Genomic DNA, 21,245 nt, shown 5'->3' with positions numbered 1-21,245 from the left:
CATATGTTCAGAAAACCACCTTTTCATTTTCTTGATCTTTATTGGTGGTGTTTTTAAGAATTGATTTCTGTTATTATAACCTTTTTTTAATGTTAATGTTTATTTTCATCTACATGAAAGGTAGAGAGACAGAGATCTTCCATTCATCCATTGGTTCACTTCAAATGCCCACAATAGCCAGGGTTGAGCCAGGCCGAAGCCAGGGGCCCAGATCTCCGTCTGGGTTCCCTGTGTGGGTGGCAGGGGCCAAAGCATATCACCTGCTGCCTCCCAGACTACTCATCAGCAGGCAGCTGGATCAGCAGAGTGGACTCCAACCTGGGTACTCAGGATGGGGTGCAGCAGTCCCAGGAGGCAGCGTAACCTGCTGTGCCACAGTGCCCACCCCTCATCTGCCTTTCTTTGTTTGGGCTTGTTTTGTACTGTGCTTTTTGCCATCTTCTTCAGTTGAATGCTTAGATTTAACCTGCTAGTTTTCAGCTTTCTCATTTCTCAAGTGATTTATATTGCATATTTCCCTGCAGCAGCCACGACGCTTGACATGCAGCTAAAAGTATTTCATGTGCTTTATGACTTTTCCCTATTTTGACTGGAGGTTTACTGATGTTTAGTTTCCAAACACATGGACAGCCTGTAGCCATCTTTTCTGCTAATTTCTAATTTTTTTTTTGCATCATTATTCGAAGACACAAGTTGTATGCTATTGATCACCTTTAGCCCTCCCAGGAGCTTGTGAGCACCTACATGTTTCTTTACTTCGGTTACCTCACGGAATCCATCCTTCCCCCTCACATCAAGGTCTCCAGGGCTGATCATGGGGGAGGGGAGCCAGGAACTCAGGAAGCTTGGTTCATCACTTTATCAGACGCGTTTGTGGATTTTCTGCAATCGGTATTCTAGTATTTTAAGTAGGTATTTGTATCGGTACTTTTGTGAACAGTATATTCCTACAAGTGCTATAATAATAGCAAGAGCTTATGTAAAACATTAGGAAAATGCTATTCATTAGGGATAAGCAGTCAGTACAACTCACCAGTGGAGGAACGAGATACCTTTCAGCCACCAGGTAGCACTGTTATTTTTGTAGAAACAGTACTTCCTCTGCATTTTTCTCTTACCAGTTCCATTTTTTTTCCCTGAAGATTTATTTATTTATCTATTTATTTAAAGAACAGAGTTACAGAGAGGGAGATCTTCTGTCTGCTGGTTCAATCCCCAAATGGCCGCATCAGCCGGGGCTGGGCCAGGCTAAAACCAGGAGCTTCATCTAGGTCTCCAGCATGAGTCCAGGAGCTCAAGCACTAGGGCTATCTTCCACTGCTTTCCCAGGCACTTTACCAGGGGAGCTGAATCAGAAGTGGAGCAGCCGGGACACTAACTGGTGCCCATGTGGGATACTGGCGCTGCAGGCGGTAGTTTAACCCTCTGCGCACCACAGTGCTGGCCCCTACCAGTTCTTATCTAGAGATCAGCAAACTTTTTCTGTAAAAGACCAGATGATAACCATGGTAGGCTTTGTGGGCCAAAAGATCTGTTGCAGCTACTCAGCTCCACTGTTGTAGTAGGAGAGCAGCTGTAGATACAGCACAAACAAATGAGCATGGCTGTGTTCAAATCAAGCCTTGTTTACAGGAGCAGGTGTTTGGCCCAGCAGTTAAGATGCTGATTAGGACACCTGCATCCCAGTCAGAGTGCCTAGATTTGACTTCGGGCTCCACTACTGACTCCAGCTTCGTGCTGATGTACATCCTGGGAGGCAGAGTCTCAAGTACTTGGTTGGGTTCCTGCCATCCACTCCAGGACTGAGTTCCTGCCTCCTGGCTTTGGCCTGGTCCACTCCTGGCTGTTGCAAGCATTTGGGGAGTGCACAATCAAATGGGAAATCAGTCCCTCTCTGCCTTTCAAATAAATTACAGTAAGTAAATTTTTTAAAAATTTTAATATTTATTTATTTGAAAGGCAGAGTTACAAAGAAGTCTTCCATCCATTGGGTCACTCCCTAAACAGCAGCAACAGCGAGGGCTGAGCCAGATCAAAGCCAGGAGCCAGGAACTTTCTCCTGGTCTTCCCCATGTGGGTGCAGAGGCCCAAGCATTTGGGCCGTCTTCCTCTGCCTTCCCAGGTCCATTAGCGGGAGCTAGATTGGACGTGGAGTGGCTCGGGCTGGAACCTGCGCCCATATGGGGTGCCACAACAATACCACAATGCCAACCCCCATAAAATTTTTTAAAACTGCCTATGTTTGTAAGTGGGTGGTGGGCTTACATTTGGGTCTTAGTTTGTAGACTCCTGGCTAGAATGGAGGGGTTTTCCCCCCATAATATCATCATTGACCCACAGGTAGGCTACTAGAGTTCTCTGAGTAGATATTGAGCCGGTCGCTAGCTGGGCCAGGTCGTGGTGGAGAGGCCCAGGAACCAAAGGCACTAGCATACTGATGCTCAGGACAGGAACAGAATCCAAAGCAAACAAGGAAGAAAAATGAGGCAGGTAAAACAGTAAAACACCCCCCTGTGCCCTACCCAGACCCTATAAAACCTGAGGGTGCTGGGAGACTTGTTTATGTGACTTTACGATATTGTCTTCTTTCTTTCTGAGTAGACTGTAGACAGGGAGCTTTCCCCTAAGATGGTCACATCCCTTCTGTGGGAGGGGGGTCCTCTACTGTGTTGAAAGTGCAAGCAGGAGTCTCTGACAGATAAAGTCTGGTTATGATGACAAAGGGAAAAAGGAAGATCCAGCCCCAAAAGAGGATGAATCCTTTTCTGCTCACAGCGCTTTAGCTCCAAGCACAGGAAGTCAGGGCAAAGCCATGGATCACCCTGCATCAGAGGGCTGGCTTCCTAAATCTGCCTCAGCTCGACACCACCAGTAATAACTAGAGATGCATCCATCACCCGTAGTGCTCACAGCCCAGTGGAACCCTCATTGGAATCTCCATCACTCAAGTCTTGCTTAGTAAGGTTTTGAAGGCAGTGTCTCGACTCCTTGGAGTGTTTATTTGTAGCATTAGAACATAACCTCAGATCTGACCAGTGATGTGAGGAGCACCTCTACTAGCATCTCCACAAAGCCTGGGTGGGGGGTACTCTCCCCAGTGCCAAGAGCACCGTTGTCTGCGTGTCTGGGCCCATGCCTCACAACCGAGTAAAGTCATCTCTTCTGTTTCAGTAACTGTGGTCTCTACAAATGGGAACGGGATGGAATGCTAAAGGTATGTCATTTGCATACTAGTTTGTGACTAATTTTAGTTACCCATGCAAATAATGTTGAGCCATTTCTTATTAAAGTACTTCCCATTTTGCTAGGAAAAGACTGGTCCAAAAATAGGAGGAGAAACCCTGTTACCAAGAGGCGAAGAACATGCCAAATTTCTGAACAGCCTTAAGTAATCCTTGCTTCAGATGTTTTCCCACAACCCACCTCGCTTCCTGTGGCTCTGGAAAAGCCAGGGATCGGCTCTGGATTGCTCCTGTTCCTGATTGACAACGACAAACAAATGCTTGTGACGCCCTCGGGCTTTGCTTCTTTCCTCCTCCGTTGTGTTGGTTTGACATGAAATGTGACATTGTCTTTGAAGTGGAAAATCAAGAAACCATTGTCTTTCCTATTCTTGGTAGAGATGACATGACTGCGCTCAGGACTCTCTTGTCCAAAAACTGGAAGATAAATTGAGAGCTGGGTTTCCAGATCTCTTGGTTTTAAAGTGTATGCTCCTTTATCACAATAAAGAGCTAGTGTTTATATGGCATCCAAAGAAAAAATAATTTTGAAAAAAAGAATACGGATGCTTGACTTAGGGGCTTCTGCATCCTTATCTGTGAAATGAAGACAGTTGGACTAAGAGATTGTCAAGTGCATCTTTCAGCACTCAGAGTCTGTCGATAGTGTAACCTTCTCCCACCTGGATAATTATGATCACTGCCCTGCATATGATCTTGATGCACTGATATTAAAAGCCAGGTTCCTTTCTGCTGTACTGGCATCTCTGTTTTGCTCTTGGAAGTTGAACAAATCACTGAACCACTTTGCATTTTGGTTTATTTATGTTTGTATATGGCAAGAGAAAGAAAAGTTCTCTGTTCTTAACGATATTTGGAGCTCTGAAATAGGGATACTTAAAATCTCATCATTTTTAAGCATAGATTTATGTATTTAAAAGAAGTAGCACTTCTAAACAAAAGTAATACAAAATTTGAGATGCCGTGAAGCACGACTGATAAGCAGAAATGTCCTGTGTACAAAGACAAAAAAATCCCTTGGAGTTTGGGGTTTGCAGATACACTTTATTAACTCATCAAGAAGTAAAGGCCAAACCCTGTGCAAATTACCAGCAAAAAAAAATTTAGGAGAAACCTCTGTCTGGCCAACCTGACTTTGCAAACAGATTCATATGAATGCTGATGCCACCTAAAGACAAGGCAAATTGGCCGGCACCGCAGCTCACTAGGCTAATCCTCCACCTGCGGTGCCGGCACCCCGGGTTCTAGTCCCGGTTGGGGCACCGGATTCTGTTCCAGTTGCTCCTCTTCCAGTCCAGCTCTCTGCTGTGGCCCCGGAAGGCAGTAGAGAATGGCCCAAGTGCTTGGGCCCTGCACCCGCATGGGAGACCAGGAGGAGGCACCTGGCTCCTGGCTTGGGATCACCGCAGTGCACTGGCTGTAGCGACCATTTGGGTGATGAACAATGGAAGGAACACCTTTCTCTCTGTTTCTCTCTCTCACTGTCTAAATCTGCCTGTAAAAATAAATAAAATAAGACTAGGCAAATTCATAGGATTATTGTATTGGAATTGACATCTAGGTGGAAATACTTGAGGTTTCCCCCAAGATGTTATGATATATGATATGATATTAGGAATATAACACCTAAGGGAAGTAGTCGAGAGATTGATTTAGGCTTTCAGCAGCCAGAAATAAAATTTGCATGTTTTGGGGCATAGTGGGTAAAGCCGCTGCCTGCAGTGCCACCATCCCATTTGGGTGCCGGTTCAAGCCCTGGCTGCTCCACTTCCCATCCTGCTCTCTGCCATGGCCTGGGAAAGCAGCAGCAGAAGATGGTTCAAGTCCTTGGGCCCCTGCACCCACGTGGGAGACCTGGAAGAATCTCCTGGCTTCTGGCTTCGGATCCGTGCAGCTTTGGCCATTGTGGCCTTCTGGGGAGTGAACCAGTGGATGGAAGACTGCTGTCTCTGCCTCTCTGTAACTCTACCTTTCAAATAAATAAATCTTAAAAAAAAAAAAAAAATTGCATGCCTGAAACTCTGCTCTATACAGGTAGATGCTGCTGTCTCTGACTCTTGTGTTTACTGTGAGGTTATGTCCTAATAATTAAACTTTCAGTAGTACTTTACTTTCTGGAAGATGCTTGTTTTTTAAAGAAATTTTACTAACAAAGAAAAATGTTAAATTATTAAGAACCAAGAAGCACTTGAAATTCATGTTTTTAAATGGCTTACTTAGAATAGATATATTAGTCCCATAAACTTGACACAGAGCAATACATATAAAGTAGGTCACATAGAACTTGAACTGGCAGGTTGCTCTTGGATTACTGGTCAGCCTCTTTCTATGGGAAAATATGTTCTTGTTTGAATACAGGGCATTGCTCGATCTGTGTTTGCTTGTATGGTGTGTAAATGATGTAACATGCTCGTAACATGACAGTGAGTTGACTCTGGGTGCTTTTTTAAAACTTTTGATTTTAAATTTCTAAATATGAAATATATTTGGGTCATTTCTCAGTCACTAAATCTTAAGGGGCTATCATTTGAGATCCTAAGTTGGGAAGGGTTAGGTAGGTTGGGGTGGGGGAACTTAATTGTCTGCCTTGAAAACACTTATCAATGAGATCTTTCAATCTTACCTCTTTATCTAATCCATGATGCATATTTAATTTTTTATTAACCTATCTTCAGTAATGTAGGGTTTGTGTGGTCATAGGCCATCAGAACAGGGTAAGCAAGCGCTCAGTGACCTAAATTCACAAAAAACTGGCAATGGCCTTTGTTGAGAATCTTGTTGATCCAAACATCACAGTCTTCACAGAGATTATTGTTTTACTTAAGAGGCAGAGAGGCATGTAGGGACAGAAAGATGTTCCATCCATTAGTTCATTCCCTATATGTCCGCAACAGCCAGGGCTAGGCCAGCCCAAGCCAGAAGCCCAGAACTCAGTGCCAGTTTCCCACACGGGCGGTAGGAACCCAAGTGCTTGGTCCCTCATCTGCTGCCTTCCTGGGTGAGTTAGCAGGAAGCTGGATTGGAAACACAAAGGAGCCGGGACTCAAGCCAGCACTCCAATATGGGATGCAGGCGCCTCAAGTGGTGGCTTAGTCACAACACCTGTGCCGCAGCAGACTCACCCCAATTTTTTCCCTTTTGCGCCTTTTTCTGTTTACAAGAAATAAAGTGTGGCCAGCGCCATGGCTTAACAGGCTAATCCTCCGCCTTGCGGCGCTGGCACACCGGGTTCTAGTCCCGGTAGGGGTGCCGGATTCTATCCCGGTTGCCCCTCTTCCAGGCCAGCTCTCTGCTATGGCCCGGGAGTGCAGTGGAGGATGGCCCAAGTGCTTGGGCCCTGCACCCGCATGGGAGACCAGGAGGAAGCACCTGGCTCCTGGCTTCGGATCAGTGCGATGAGCTGGCCGCAGCGGCCATTGGAGGGTGAACCAACGGCAAAAGGAAGACCTTTCTCTCTCTCTCTCTCTCTCTCTCTCTCTCTCACTCACTCACTATCCACTCTGCCTGTCAAAAATAATAAAAATTTAAAAAAACTATAAAAGAAAAAAAAGAAATAAAGTGTGTAGAGATGGGGGGCAGGGAGATCCAAGCTTTGGGGCCCAGTTTTCCTTCTTACCTGGTTTTCCTGCCAGAACACCATGTTATACCTGCCTTAGGCTGGAAGTGGTTTACATTTACACCTGTAAATTTATTCATCCTTTAAGTTTGTGTAAGATTTTTGTACAGTTTTTGATTGTTTAAGAGATGACAGCAAATCTTTTGTTTTTCCACTGTTACATGAGAACATTAGGCCCCAGCAATACTGGTGTACAGAGAAATAAAAGTGCTGCATTTTAAAAAAATTAAAAATTGTCTGTCTTGAGTGTTTTTAGCATTGTGTATTTTCCCTTTTCAAACAATAAAAGGAAAGTGGAATTATTAGATAAAAATCATCCAGAATAGCAAATAAGGAACTTCTCATTGAGTGATGTGGAATTGTCTCAAAAGGAACTGAAGATATTAAAATCTTCAGACTGAATGATTGCACAGCAAAATTGACCAGGATAAATTGGGTTTCTGTATAGATGGTGATGATAACAAAAATAAAGCTTGATGTTTGTAGCAGGTTAAATAAACTCTGGTGGCTTTTTTAAAAAATCTAGAGCACAGATCTATTTGCCTAAGAGCATCATAAATTGTAACCAATCAGATTTCTCCCTGTCAGTGACAGAGGCATCTCTGATCTCAAGTGATTTGGAAACCTTTCTGCTGTCAAATATAGATGGTTCAAAAGATGAAATTCTATCTGTATGTGCTATAATCTGAGAAGAGAAATGGTGATAAAGAAGATAAGCAGAAAATGTTGAAGAGATCAGGTGTCTTAGATCAATAGCAATGTACAGAAAAAGCTGTCAGAGTTTTGAAAATTGAAAGGACAGTCACGCTGTTGAAATGTCCAAGTCAAAATGTCCTACCATGTCCTGCAGGGGTCAGACCCTCTGTTCAACATGTCTGCAGCCAATTCTGGTTATGTCGCTGCAAACACTGAACCTATGTGTAACAAACCACCATTCCTAGCAGAGAGCCTGTGGTTCCTGTGAGCCCCTCACTGCATTTTTACCAACAGATATATGTATGATCTCTGTGGGTGTCCTGTTTAAAGACATCTTGTTTAATATGTGTTGTTAATTCACTAACAGAACTCACACTTGAAACTTACCCGGCACGTGGACCTTTTCTGTAAGGCACATCAGGACCTTGAACTTGGGAACGGCAGACAGTGCATCACCACCATGCACGGGGGGCCTCTTTAAACATGAAAGTCGCCAACAGCAGAAAAAGGACACGCTCACAGTGTGAGAGCTGAAATCGTGTCTTAAAACCAGAAGAAAAGTATCTTTGAGGTTGAAGAAAATTTTAGCCTAGAAATATATTCTATGCCAGCACAGCAGTAGAATATACCTTTTAGTGTTTCGACAAGGAAGGCACCCAAGAAGGCAAAAGCATCGCTGGCCCATAAAAATCATAATGGGAATTTACTTGAGATGTCAATGCGTGTAGTGGAATTTACCTGGAAGTAAAAACTACAAAACCAAACAGAAGACATTGTGTCTGTCTTTTCATTGCAAGCCCTTTGCCCTTGTTGGCTTCTAGCAAGAAAGTGTAGGGAGATATCCTACCTGGAGGGCCCAAAGTAGGGTTCTCAGGTTCTGGGGAAGAACCGTTCCTTGAAGCTCACAGTTCCTGCCTCCTCCTGGAAGAAATAAGGAAAAGATGGCCTGTGTTCCTTATCTGGGACCCAGTTTTATCCAGATCCACATGGATGAGTTGAAGTAGCATCATTTTGTTTGTCCTCATCTGGAAACACGTTCTGTACATGTGAGCAACCATGAATCACGACAAAAAGTACCTAAAGTATTGATTTGGGGATTATGAGTAACAATTATTTGAATTGCAAATATAGCCACAAATCATAACAAGCAGCAGTATAATGTTTCTCAAAACAAGAATAGATCAAGAATCTTCCCATGGTTGACACTGTGGTGCAGCAGGTTAAGCCACCATTGGCAGCACCAGTTCATGTCCCGGTTACTCCACTTCCAATCCAGCTCCCTGCTAATGTGCCTGAAAAAGCAGCAGAGGACGCCCCAAGTGCTTGGGCCACTGCACGCACATGGAAGACCTGGAGGAAGCTCCTGGCTCCTGGCTTCTGCCTGGCCCAGCCCTGGCTATTATGGTCCTTTGAAATGAACCAGCAGATGAACAATCTCTCTGTGTCTCCCACTCTCTGTTATTCTGCCTTTCATATAAATAAATCCTTTAAGTATATCTAAAAGAAAAGAAATTCCAACATAGATAAAAAATGAGCAAACAAAAGTGAGGAACAAATGTGTCCCTTGACAAATTTGTTGCTTACCTGAAATCCCTTAAGAATGGGGCAATAATGATGAAAAAAAAGAAGAAGAAGAAGAAGAAGAAGAAGAGAATGAGCCCAAAAATGTACCAAAAGCCAAACTTTTGACAAGACCCAACTCCTCCAAAAATACAAATTGCTCTGTCACTATTATATGTAGCTGCCCAGATTCCTGGTCCTATTCTCTTTGGCTTTCTTCTCCCTGCCAAGGAAGTGACTGCAGTTGGCTTTTGGCAAAGGAATTCTGGACTGAACTTGAAAACCTTGAAGTACAATGGAGCCCTTGTGAAGGCTGAGGTAGAACGAGGTGAGAGAATTCTTACTCAGCCCCTCCTGCCAGAGACTTCTATCCAGAGTCCTAGCCAGTGAAGAGGAAAGGACAGGCGCTTTTGTTTTGCTTTCTTAAATGGGCCACTCACATAAACTGTTCTTGGTTTTTGACATCTGTATAGCCCCTGCATTCCTGTCTGTGGACACATGACAGGCAGGTGGCCATGTGGTTTGGCCATGAGTCAGAGTCCATCTGCTGCCGTCCACCTGTTCTCTAAGCCTGGCTCCTCATTTCCTAGTGGAGGTAGCACAGCAAAGCTTTGTCTTTTTCTATTGCACAACCTGGCATGAAAAAAATTCAGATGTCAGCATTGTGGCACACCAGGTCATGCTGCTGCTCCTAATACCAGCATCCCATATCAGAGTGCAGGTTCAAGTCCCGGGTACTGCGCTTCCAATCCAACTCCCTGCTAATGCGCCTGGTAAGGAAGTAGAGGATGCCCCAGGTACTTGGGCCCCAACTACCTATGTGGGATACCTAGATGGAATTCCTTGCTTCTGGCACCAGCCTAGGATATTGAGGCCATTTAGGGAGTGAACCAGTGGATGGAAGATCTCTTTCTGTGTCTTTCCCTCTCTCTCTGTCACCCTGCCTTTCAAATAAATATTTTAAAAGAATACAGTTGACCAGCTCTCCATGGCCTTGGGTTCTCCATCTAGGGACTGAAGAATTAGAGAAAAAAAATTCATCAAATCTGAACATGTGAAGACTTAACTTCTCTCTCTCTCTCTCTCTTTTTTTTTTTTTTACTGTTAATCCCTATAAAACACAACAGCTGTTTGCTTGGCATTTATATTGTCTTGGGCATTATAGGTAGTGTAGAGATGATTCATAGTATGCAGGAATATTGCATAGGTCATATGCAGTGCTGTGCTGTTTATATAAGGGACTTGATGTATCCAAGGCAAGAACAGTGTGTATTTCAAGAGCCCTCCATCCCAGTCTTACTTGCTAATGTTCTCAATTGCTTACTTTAAGAAAGGATTGACAGGAGCAATGTCATTGTGCAGTGGATTAAGGCATTGCTTGTGACACCAGCATCCCATTTTTGAGTCCTGGCTGCTCTCTTTGAACCCAGTCTACTAATGTTCTTGGAAAGGCAGAAGTTCAGTGCTCAAATACTTGACTCCCACCATCCATGTGAGAGACATGGAGTTCCAGGCTCTTGGCTTTGTCCTGGCCCACCCCTGGCTTTGGGGGAATAAACCAGTGGATAGAAGATAATGTGTGTTCTCTCAGCTCGCTCTCTCTCTCTCTCTCTCTCCCTGCACCCCTTTCAAGGAGATGGGAGGAAAAAAAGACCTCTGCTCCTCTTCTGTGTAGTATATTCCAATATTGCTTTAATTTACTACAATGAGCCCGGATTTAGCAAAATGATAATTTTCAGTGGAAGTGTCTTATTTGAAGAAAGGTTGGGTAAGGATACACAAAGAGGTGCTTGCTTAAGGTGTTCTTGGTTTGTCTGCACTTTAGTGTGGGATTCCTGAAAGTCAGAGGAGAGCAAGGGTGGGAAGAAGGCAGATGGTGAACCAGAAGGCAGCACCAAAACCTCATTGTCCCTGCTTCCTACTTGTGTCTGCGAAGCTGGCCTTGCTGTCACCCTGGCTTGTGAGTGATGCAGTTAAGGCATCACAGTTGAGTCCTCTGACTTTTCAGAGGCAATGGATAGGAAGCATCTGGCTCAGTCACCTTCTCAGAGAATGGTTTTTCCAAATCAGTTGTATTTTCCTTCATTTTCACTCCTCTGCCTAACTCCTGAGACACGCGGAGGAAGAGTGAGCAGTAAGCACTCCCTCGGGTTCAAGCTGTCACATGCTCAAGCAGAAGAGAAAACCACACAATCACTTAAGGGGCCTCGGCTCAGTTTGAGGCTTGAGAGGCTAAGAAAGACGCTTGGCACACAGCATTTTTATTGGTAAGCTGGAAGCAAACATGTACCCATTTCTCTTCTTCAGTTGGATATACTGTTCTATAGGACAGGAGTTCTGCTCTGGGGAACAATGACCAAGCCGGTCGGACCTGAAGGTTTAGTGCTAGAGAGGCACCCAGGGGCCCCAGAAAATCACCTGCAAAGAAGCAAAAGCCAGGGTGTTTGAGGCATCAGAAGATGAGGCAATTGTGTCTCCCAGGACTGTGTGAGCATTGCAGGTGCATTGCCTGGGAGAAGGGGAGTGCGTCACATGGCTCCTTGCCGGTTTGCCTCAGGGAGGTCAGATGTGGTGGCGGTTGTAGAGGTAGGGAGGATACAGCCCGTCATAATGCCACTGTCGCCACTGTTCCACTGCCTCCCGGCTCCTCTCTTCCTGCTCTGTGGAGCAAAGACCAAGTCACCTGTGAGGACAGAGAGGAATCTGGCCCAAGCACAGCCACCACCCCCAGCTGCCCTCAGCCCGCATTGCCGGGCCCTGCAGGGACAGGAGCCACACGTGCCTGCGAGCCCTAGGCAACACAGAATGTCAGAGCAGCAAGGAGCCCGGGAATGAGTTGAGAGGCCTTGTTTTGTGGGTTAGCCACACAGGTCACAGGATTGGCTGCCAGTAGAACTGAGACCAAGGTTTGGCACCCTGCATGCTGTTCTGCTCACGTCACAGCAAAAGGGGGAAAGAGCCTTAGCAATCACTGGCTCACAGAGGTAGTATCTAGGACACCAAATCCCAAAGCAACAGCACAGTACAACAAAAGCAGATACAAACCATGCCTTTAACACACTGCACAGGGAAACCTCAGGATCCTGGAGTGATGGGGGATGAGCAGTTTTCTCCCCTATACTGGTCTGTATTCATAAAGGTTTGATTAAAAAAATGGAGGAGCCCATGTTGTGCAGCAAGTTGAGACATTCCCTGTGACACTGACATCCCATATCTACACCAGTTCAAGTCCCAGCTTCTCCACTTCTAATCCAGCTCCCTGCTCATGCACCTGGGAAAGCAGCAGAAGATGGCCCAAGTACTTAGGTCCCTGCCACCCATGTGGGAGATCCTGATGGAGTTCCTGGCTCCTGGCTTCAGCCTGACCCAGTCCTGATCATCACAGCCATATGAGGAGTGAACCAGCAAATGAAAGATCTCGTTCTGTCTCTCCCCCTCTCAATAACTCTGCCTTCAAATAAATAAATAAATCTTTTTAAAAAAATCTAACTGGAAGGGCCAGCGCTGTGGAGCAGCGGGTTAACACCCTGGCCTGAAGCTCTGGCATCCCATATGGGCGCTGGTTCTAGTCCTGGCTGCTCTTCTTCTGATCCAGCTCTCTGCTGTGGCCTGGGAAAGCAGTAGAAGATGGTCCAAGTCCTTGGGCCCCTGCACCCACGTGGGAGACCCAGAAGAAGCTCCTGGCTCCTGGCTTTGGATCGAAACAACTACAGCCATTGTGGCCAATTGGGGAGTAAACCAGCAGATGGAAGATCTCTCTCTCTCTCTCTCTCTCTCTCTCTCTCTCTCTGCCTCTCCTCTCTCTGTGTAACTCTGAGTTTCAAATAAATAAATAAATCTCTTTAAAAAAAATCTAACTGGAAAAAGATGGATTAGCCCCTGCCACCCACGTGGAAGACCCGGATAGAGCTCCTGGCTCCTAGCTTTGGCTTGGCCCAGACTGTGCCACTGAGGTGATATGGGGAGTGCATCAGCAGATTAAAGGTGTGTGTGTGAGAGAGGGAGAGGGAGAGGGAGAGAGACTCTGCCTCTCAGATAAAATAAATCTTTGGAGAAAGAAAGAAAGAAAAAAGAAAACCATGACAGTAATCATCACATTTTGTAAAAACAAAGAAAAAGAAAAGCCTTCATGAGAAGCATTGGGAGAATGAGAAGACCTAGCAGAAGAAGAAGATGTTGAGGACTGAAACATGTCTTTCTCTGCTTTGTCTCAGTGTGGATTCCACCAGAAAACCCTGGGAAGCCTGATTTGGTGCTAGTGAAATTGGTGTCATCTATGACCTTGTCTGATAAGCTGGTGGCTTCAGGATGTGGAGAAAATGGATGTCCTCATGTTCCTTAGCACCCGTGAGAGCCAGGTGCTTGGGCTGAGTCCCACCTCAGCAAGAAGGGCCCTGTTACCACTGCCTGTTTGAGGCACCATGGCTGCTGCCAATGTTTCCCTCCTCTGTGAGTGCAGAGTCAGCGCTCCCCTTGGTGCTGAAAATCCCCTTTCGTACTTGATTCCCAGGGACAGCCTGGAGCAGCTGAGCCAGGCCCAGACTGGAGCTTTAGATGTGAGCAGTTAACTCTTTGAGACATTTCTGCAGCACGGTAGACCACCTCCTCTTTGTCAACGTTGACAGTGTGACTTTGACTTGGCAGTTAATGTCTAAAGCAAGTGCCTTGGGAGAGGTGGAGACTCTTAAGACAGGTAACACTGTCAGAGAGGCTGAGACCAGGGTCCTCAGAGAAGGGCTTGGAAGACAGGCACTTTGATCATGGCTCCAAGGTGGATATTTCAGACACTCAGGCCACTGTGTGGAAGGAAGGAAGGCAAGGAAAAGGGACAGGCACAAAAATGAGTTGCACCTTTTCAAAACAGATCTTTTCCACCTTAGCTCCTTCCTTTATCGAGTTCTGGAGAGGACACCTGGTAGCTGCTGTGTTTTATCTCCCTCACTCCATCCACCAGTGTGCCAGTTCCTGCACCAAAAATCTCCAAGACCTCTATGCACTTGGTCATCCATGACTTTCAGAAGCAGGAACTTTGCTGGCAGACATGCCTGAGCTCCAACCCCAGGGCTGCCGACTTGTTTGTCACCTTCTGTGTTCCTTTGTCCTTCCTATGCCTCGATTTTTGCTTGTACCACTCAGTTAAGGCGATAATTAAAATGAAAGGGTGAATGAAGGTCTTGTCCAGTGTGATGTCCGGGAGATCCCACACAGATGTGAATCCAAGGTACTTGAAAGTGAGTTTGGGGCCGGCGCTGTGGCACAGTGGGTTAATGCCCTGGCCTGAAGCACCGGCATCCCGTATGGGCACCAGTTCAAGACCTGGCTGCTCCACTTCCAATCTAGCTCTCTGCTATGGCCTGGAAAAGCAGTAGAAGATAGCCCAAGTCCTTGGGCCCCTGCACCCACGTGGGAGACCCAAAGGAAGCTCCTGGCTCCTGGCTTTGGATCGGCGCAGCTCCGGCTGTTGCGGCCAATTTGAGAGTGAACCAGCAGATGGAAAACCTCTCTCTTTCTTTCTCTCTGCCTCTCCTCTCTCTGTGTAACTCTGACTTTCAAATAAAATAAATAAATCTTTAAAAAAAAAAAAAGAGTGAGTTTGAAATCAACCCAGCACAGCCTACCAGAACAAAGCCCCTGGTTTCATTGCTTGGGCAGAAAACACAGACCAGCACAGTGATCCCTGAGTAACAGGAAGGAGGAAAAGGAGTCTGCATCATTCGGTCAGCTAACAATTCCCCATCTCCACAGTCCCCAAGCCAATGCTAACACAGAAATCCTACCCTCTTCCACACCTTCTCAAGTTCTGTATAGCCATTTCTCTGGCTTTTTCCTTGCTTTTCAAGGCTCTTATGGATATGAATTTAAAGTAGATCTTCCCACACCTCCCTCCTACAGTTAAATGGGGGTAGTAGAGGAGCTGACATTTGGCCTAGCAGTTAAAATGCCACATCCTGTATCAGAGTGCCTGGGTTTGATTCCCAGCTCCAGCTCCTGAGTCCAGTGTCCAGCTAACCCTGAAAGGAAGCAGTGATGGCTCAAGTGGTTGGATTCGTGCCACCCACATGTGAGGCCTGGAATGAGTTCTTGGCTCCTGGTAATGGTCCTAACCCAGTTCCAGCCATTGTGGGCATTTGGGGGAGTGAGCCAGAAAATGAGAGTGGTGTGTGTGTGTGTGTGTCCCTACCTCTAATATATTATTTTAAATAATATTTTAAACAAACAAAATTTGGGAAGAAGAAGTAGAGGGAAGCCATGCGACTTTCTCACAAGGCACCCTTCCCTGAAGAGACTAGTGAAGAGCTCTTACCATCATTTTGTTCCTCCACAAAGTTCTCGAATTCATTCCTTTGTTCCTCGTAATATTCTCTCCGCAGCTCATCAGCCCGTAGCTTCTGCCTGTTTTCCGCTGTGAAAAGAGTCAGGGTTGCCCCCAAGAAAGAAGGTGCTGAGGATACACCTGAAGGACCTAGGGGATTATCTCAGGGGCCAACATGGCACAGTGGGTTAAGCCACCACCTGCAACACTGGCATGCCAGTTCAAGTCTCAGCTGCTCCACTTCTGATCCAGCACCCTGCTAATGCACCTGGGAAAGCAGTGGGAGATGATGGCCCAAGTGCTTAGGCCCATGACACCCATGTGGGAGACCCAAATGGAGTTCTGGCTCCTGGCTTCCTCTCCCTCTCCCTCCCCCTCTCTCTCTCCTCCCCAACTTTGACTTTCAAATAAATAAATCCTTTTTTAAAAAATGAGCTATTGGGCAATGACCAGATGTAGAAGATTTTTCATGTTTAAATAAAAGATTATCTTTGTCCACTGCCTCCATTTTGCAGATAAAGAGATGGAAGCCCTATAGTGTAAAATGATTCAGCTCCAGACAAAGTTAGTGATATATTCAAAGTATACAAGGCCATGTAGAAATCTCATGATCAGAAATGATTTCCATAAAGGAATAATCCAATTTAAATTTAATCTCATCTCAATACCTTCAGGTCCATTTAGCATTTTTGAGCATTTATCCAGGTCAGGATAGAGACTCAGCACTGGGATTAAAAAGTTAGTAAAAAAAAAAATCTGGGAGCAAGCATTTGGCACAGTGGTTGAGCCACTGCCTGAGACACCCAGGTCTGAGTCCCAGCTCTGCTCCTGATTCCAGCTTCCTGCTAACATGTACTCTGTGAGGCACCAGACTGTGGCTCAAGTGCTTGGGTCCCTGCTACCCACATGAGAGACCCAGCCTTCTGACTTCAGCCTGGCCCAGTCCTAACTGTTGAGGGCATGTAGGGTCATCCAGCGCCCAGGAGCTCTCTGTCTGTCCCTGAACCCACCTCTCTGTCTCTCTTTCTCACTCATGCTCTCTCCTTCTCCCTGCAGATAAATACATACATTTTTAAAACTGAAAAAAGAAAGATTCTGTCCCTCTAATTAAGAGATCAAGAATCTGGTTAAGGCAAAAGATTTTAGGAGTTTCACCATGTATAATATGATGACTACTAGAATAAAAATCTCTGAGAGTTGTCATTTGGAGAAAATTATTTCAAGCTCTTTACTTTCAAGGTGGCTCTCCCTCGTGCTCTCTCTCTCTCTCTCTCTCTCTCTCTCTCTCTCTCTCTCTCCATGTGTAGCACAGAAGGATCAGCTGCTTGAGCCACCTCACATTTTTAGGGCAGAGCCCCCTCCCGTCAACACGGGAGATTGAAGTTCTCTTCTTGCCCCCACCATATTTGATGTGCAAGAGGAAGTTGGATGGTGGCAAGTTGAGGGAAGCAGAGAAACAGAAAAGCCAAGGTCCCCTGCCCATCCCATGTTAAAAGTGTTGGGAGAGACAACAAAAAGTATTTCTTTGCTAAATGAAAATACTAGAAATCATCTCAAATCCTTCTTGGAAGAAAGGACTTATATTAATATGTAAATTATATGATCCCAGTATGTGTTGTATGGCCATGATTTGATGTAGCTTAGATTAAAAAGTCCAGGTGTCTGTGAGTTAGTCTTAGTATGGATCTCTAAGTTCCATCTTTCTTCCAGGCTTCTGCCTTTACCCACAAACTTGTAGGAAACTTCAGTCTGGTGGAAGGGGTTGGAGGCCCTCACTCCCACACCCACCCATTTCAAAGGAGGGGATTTAGCCTTAGGGGAGATAGCAGTGACCCAATGGATGTCACACAGCTGGGAGGGGCACAGGTAGGGCTGGAGTCCCAAGCACCCATTCCCACATTCAACTACTGGCATAGCAGCCTCCCCTTCTTGACCCACCGTAGACCCTGGTATTGCTCCAGATACCCGACAGCTGTTGTGGAAGGAGGAAGGCCTGAGGGTTTAGGAAGCAGATGCTCCGTGAGCCGGTACCGAGTCCTAAGGAAGCATTTTCCAGCCCCTCTGCACTCAGGGAAAGAAACAGTCTGCACAAGTTGCTTGTCAGAGTGCCACACATTTGACTTCCGATGCCGCAGTGACCAAGAGCAATCTAATTCTCAGAACAGGAAGGTATTTTTATCATGCGTGTCCTTGCTATGCACTATACACGTCCCTTGTCAAAGATGTGGGCATTCCATCCGTTTCTCTTTCCACCCAAACACCACCCATGCCTTTCTCTAGAAGCTTAGAGATGTCAGATGCCTGTCCCCTGGTTCCAAGTTCCAGTTGCCTGAAGTGTCACTCAGCCCTCCCCTGAGCAGTCACTGGGCACTGCTCCCCTGCCGTGCACTGGAGATGGCCAGATGGCAGCAGATGCATTCCTGTGTCACCCTCTGATCACCAGGCTGTCCTGGGCCTCCCTTGACTCTTGCCACACCGAGCTCCCATTCGATATGAGGGACCTCATTGTTCTGAGTCGGCTCAGGAGGATGGAAGGTATTTGCCTGTCCTAAAATCACACCTGTTTCCCCCTGGGATGTCTGCCAGAAAGTTGCTTCTCTGATTTCAATCACAAATGACCCAGCCTCCATCCTAGCTTTTCAGTGTTTCTTGACATTGGCCAACTATTCAACCTCAAATTGTGTGAGGCCTGGAAATTTTCCTAGTGCAGTTATAGTATCCAAGTTAAAAAAAAAGGGGGAGAATTTCATCTGCAAGCATCTCTATTCTTCCCCCATCATTTGAAAACAGGCCTGTCATTTTTTTTACCAAGCAGTTCACCTCGCTGAATGCTGATGGATACAAAGAGTTCATTCATACACACACACACACACACGCCCAGGAAAGAATCAAGGCACAGACTCGGCTGGGACAGTTGTCTGAGTCATGGAAAAATCAGAAACCTGAAGGCCTTGCAACTGTGGGATGACAGGAAATACAGCAGGCTGTGCAGGAGCCGTGCTCACCCAAAGTCATGGGAAATCCAAACTGAAAACTGCTGGCTGAACACAGCTTTTTCAGAGGCTTATAAATAAGGAGATGAGGGTCAGGGAGAGGAGGTGGTGGGGGCCACTTAGCAGCAGGGCCCCACTGCTCAGCACCCCGTCCTCTGCACTCTCCCTGTGTGTGAAGCCAATGCCCTTGAATAGAGGGTACACTGTGCGAGCACCACCCAGAAGCACACACTGTAGCGTTGTGTCCCTGCTAGACTAGTACTTGTGTTTCCTCCTTCATACATTTCTTTCTGAAATCAGGATGCATCTTAACAACTGCTAAGTACATTTGACACCCGTTTCTTTCACAACAACACATTCACTCCAATATGGGACCCACAACCAAGGAAATCGGATGTAACTTCTCAGTCAGAGCTGTGTCCACCCTGATAGCCAAGGGTCTGGGTTGAACCCCCGCTGCCCCGCTGTGTCCTGCTGCCTGCCCACTGTGGCTAAGAGGAGGAACCAGGAGGCATGAGCAAAGGCCAGGCTGTCCAGCGTCCTTACCGTTGACCTCTTCACGGGATTTAGGGGACCGCTTGCCGCGTTTCTTGAGGAAATTGGAGGCATCTGATTCCTGCATAAAAATCTTTGGCTTCACACCTGAAACCCAAGAGAGGCTATCACCATCAGCACAGGGTGCCAGGGCTGCCGGGTAGCGGGGGAGCCCCTCTGCTCACCTTCCTGAGCCTCGTCTCCTGCTGCCTGCCGGCTGCCCACGGACGCACTGGTGCCCTCCCGCAGCCCTGTGGGATGAAGGCACAGGTGAACTCCTACAGCAGCAGGGGGGAACCAGACCCCAAGCGGGGCCTCCACAGCCCTCTCTGGCCTCAGGGACTGGCCAGGGACTCTAGGTCCCTCACATGCCAGCTAAAGACCTGAACCCACCAGGCCAGCTGGGGAGTTTTCTTTTTCTATTTTTTTCTTTCTTTGCTATTTTCCTGTATTATAGCATGTCTTGCACACACACACACACACTCATACTCATATCCCAAGCATAGTATCTTAACAATAAGCACACCCCTTCTACCAGTGCCACCTGAGCAGACTCCCCTGTATAGGCTAAGTCTTAGTATGTAGTGACCACAGTCCACCCTTGGCCCTCCCATACTCACTAGACAGGAGCACCACAGCTGAGAAGCAGGACAGGAGGAGGACCTGTCTCCAAATCATCTTTGTAACAGCTGAGGCTCCCTCTAGGCACTGCAGGTCAGACAAGGTATTCCCGCAGCCCCCAGAGCTGCTGCCCTGCCCAGGGTCCTTGCTTCTGAGTCAGATTGGCCAGGAAGAGGGAGGGAGAGAGGACAGAGAGAGCTGGGATACCACAGAGGGAGAGTGGGAGGGGTCCTGGCTGCAGTTTCCATTGGCTGCTCCCGGCCAGAGCACCAGAGATGTTTTTGGCACCTGGCAAACCTCTACAGAAGCAAGGCTTGTAGTCGGAGCCACGGGCTGGGACCTTTCCAATATCAGCGTCCAAGGAGTTGCTGTTGAGGATGTGCAGCCTAAGAGTCGAGATTCAGAGACCCAGGGCCGGTCTCTAAGAGCTCTTTGCACCTGCTCCAGGGATGTTAGGACTGGTGTCCTCAAGGGGATCAATTGGGGAGTTTCAATTCAAGGGTCAAGCAAAGAGAAACTGTAATGACCAGAACCCCACCCTACCCCTGGTGACACATGGACACATGGGCCTTTCCCTTGGGTAACCAGGACGTCCCCTCCCTTGATACATTACTCCCAGCTGTGATCCCCGCGAAGCAAGACATACAGCCCAAGGCCTAGATGTCTTAGAGTCCTTTGAAGATGTAGAGGAAGAGTCCGGCAGCCTTCCACCTTGGGGACTGGGGAGCAACATGTTGGAGAAGTGCCACCTCTGTTCGCACCACTCTAGAGCCACAGGTGTTACCCCCCTCGCACAGGAGGAAACGGGCTCCTAGAAACAGGAAGGCCAATGGAATCAGCGCTGTGTGCCATCAGAGCTGTCCCTCCGGGATGTGTTCCTGACATTGCTCTTTACCAGGACCTGTCATCCATGCCATCCTTAGCTAAGGAGACAGTAAACAAAATAAGCAATGGAGGAAAATGCAGCCAATCGCTATGCTGGCTCCATGTGGGTCCCCCTGGGACGCTGGACAATCTGCAGGCAGGGACTATGTGCAGTTTAACCAGGAGGAGCAACATGCATGAGGACACATTAACAAGGATTCATCTCTCAGTTGAACTAGATGTCTGTTGGGAGAAGGAAGGGACACCAGACAGTGATTTTTATGGGACTCTGGAGTGAGAAGGTTGGTGTGTGTCACACCTATGACGTCCTTGACACCCTGAGTCCACTTATCCCTTGCTTAGTTCCATTCAGGTCAACCGCAAGTGTGTCTTGAATACCTACTTTACCCTGGGGCCCTGTGCTTGTCACTGGCCAATCGGCTTTGGGTGAACCTGTCCAACCTCCCCAATGTAATTTGCATACCCCTGTTGGACACTGTCCACTGTGCATATGGAAAGTCTTTAAAGATACTCTCATTGTGCCATAGTGGGTTAAGCCACCACCTGCAATGCCAGCATCCCAGATAAGTGCCAGTTTGAGTACTGGATGTTCTACTTCCAATCCATCTCCCTTGTAATATGCCTGTGAAGGCAGTGGAGGATGGCCCAAGTGCTTGGGCCTCTATACCACGTGGGAGACCCAGAAGAAGCTCCTGGCTGCTGGCTTTGACCTGGTCCAGCCCTGGCCATTGTGGCCATTTGGGAAGGTGAACCAACAGATGGAAGATTCTCTCCCTCCCTCCCTC

The 21,245-nt window shown here is 46.9% G+C and overlaps 2 protein-coding genes across 6 annotated transcripts in view; one reads left to right on the top strand and one right to left on the bottom strand.

The window, feature by feature from the left end:
• Positions 1-5,247, top strand: part of MCM10 (minichromosome maintenance 10 replication initiation factor) — a 40,582-nt gene extending 35,335 nt beyond the window's left edge. For all 4 annotated transcript variants that reach the window (XM_062210891.1, XM_062210890.1, XM_062210888.1 and 1 more), the window contains exons 19-20: positions 3,172-3,214; positions 3,309-5,247. In XM_062210891.1, the coding sequence (XP_062066875.1) occupies positions 3,172-3,214; positions 3,309-3,392 (127 nt within the window). In that variant the 3' untranslated portion in view covers positions 3,393-5,247. The remainder of the gene's footprint in view (positions 1-3,171; positions 3,215-3,308) is intronic.
• A 6,121-nt stretch (positions 5,248-11,368) lies between these two features.
• UCMA (upper zone of growth plate and cartilage matrix associated) lies at positions 11,369-19,711 on the bottom strand. 2 transcript variants are annotated; one of them, XM_062211416.1, is made up of 5 exons: positions 19,575-19,711; positions 19,140-19,205; positions 18,967-19,062; positions 15,419-15,517; positions 11,369-11,774 (listed from the first exon to the last, which is right to left on the bottom strand). In XM_062211416.1, exons 1-5 carry the CDS (start codon positions 19,630-19,632, stop codon positions 11,677-11,679), a joined length of 417 nt encoding a protein of 138 aa, XP_062067400.1. In that variant the 5' UTR covers positions 19,633-19,711; the 3' UTR covers positions 11,369-11,676. The 2 variants fall into 2 exon arrangements, with proteins under 2 accessions (XP_062067400.1, XP_062067401.1); XM_062211417.1 differs by lacking the exon at positions 18,967-19,062.
• Positions 19,712-21,245: the final 1,534 nt, after the last annotated feature.

The sequence above is a fragment of the Lepus europaeus genome, chromosome 14 (genome assembly GCF_033115175.1).
Source record: "Lepus europaeus isolate LE1 chromosome 14, mLepTim1.pri, whole genome shotgun sequence".
In the NCBI taxonomy this organism is placed as follows: Eukaryota; Metazoa; Chordata; class Mammalia; order Lagomorpha; family Leporidae; genus Lepus; species Lepus europaeus.
Note: the sequence above shows the minus strand (reverse complement) of the source record. Positions and strands in the feature narration are given on the sequence as shown.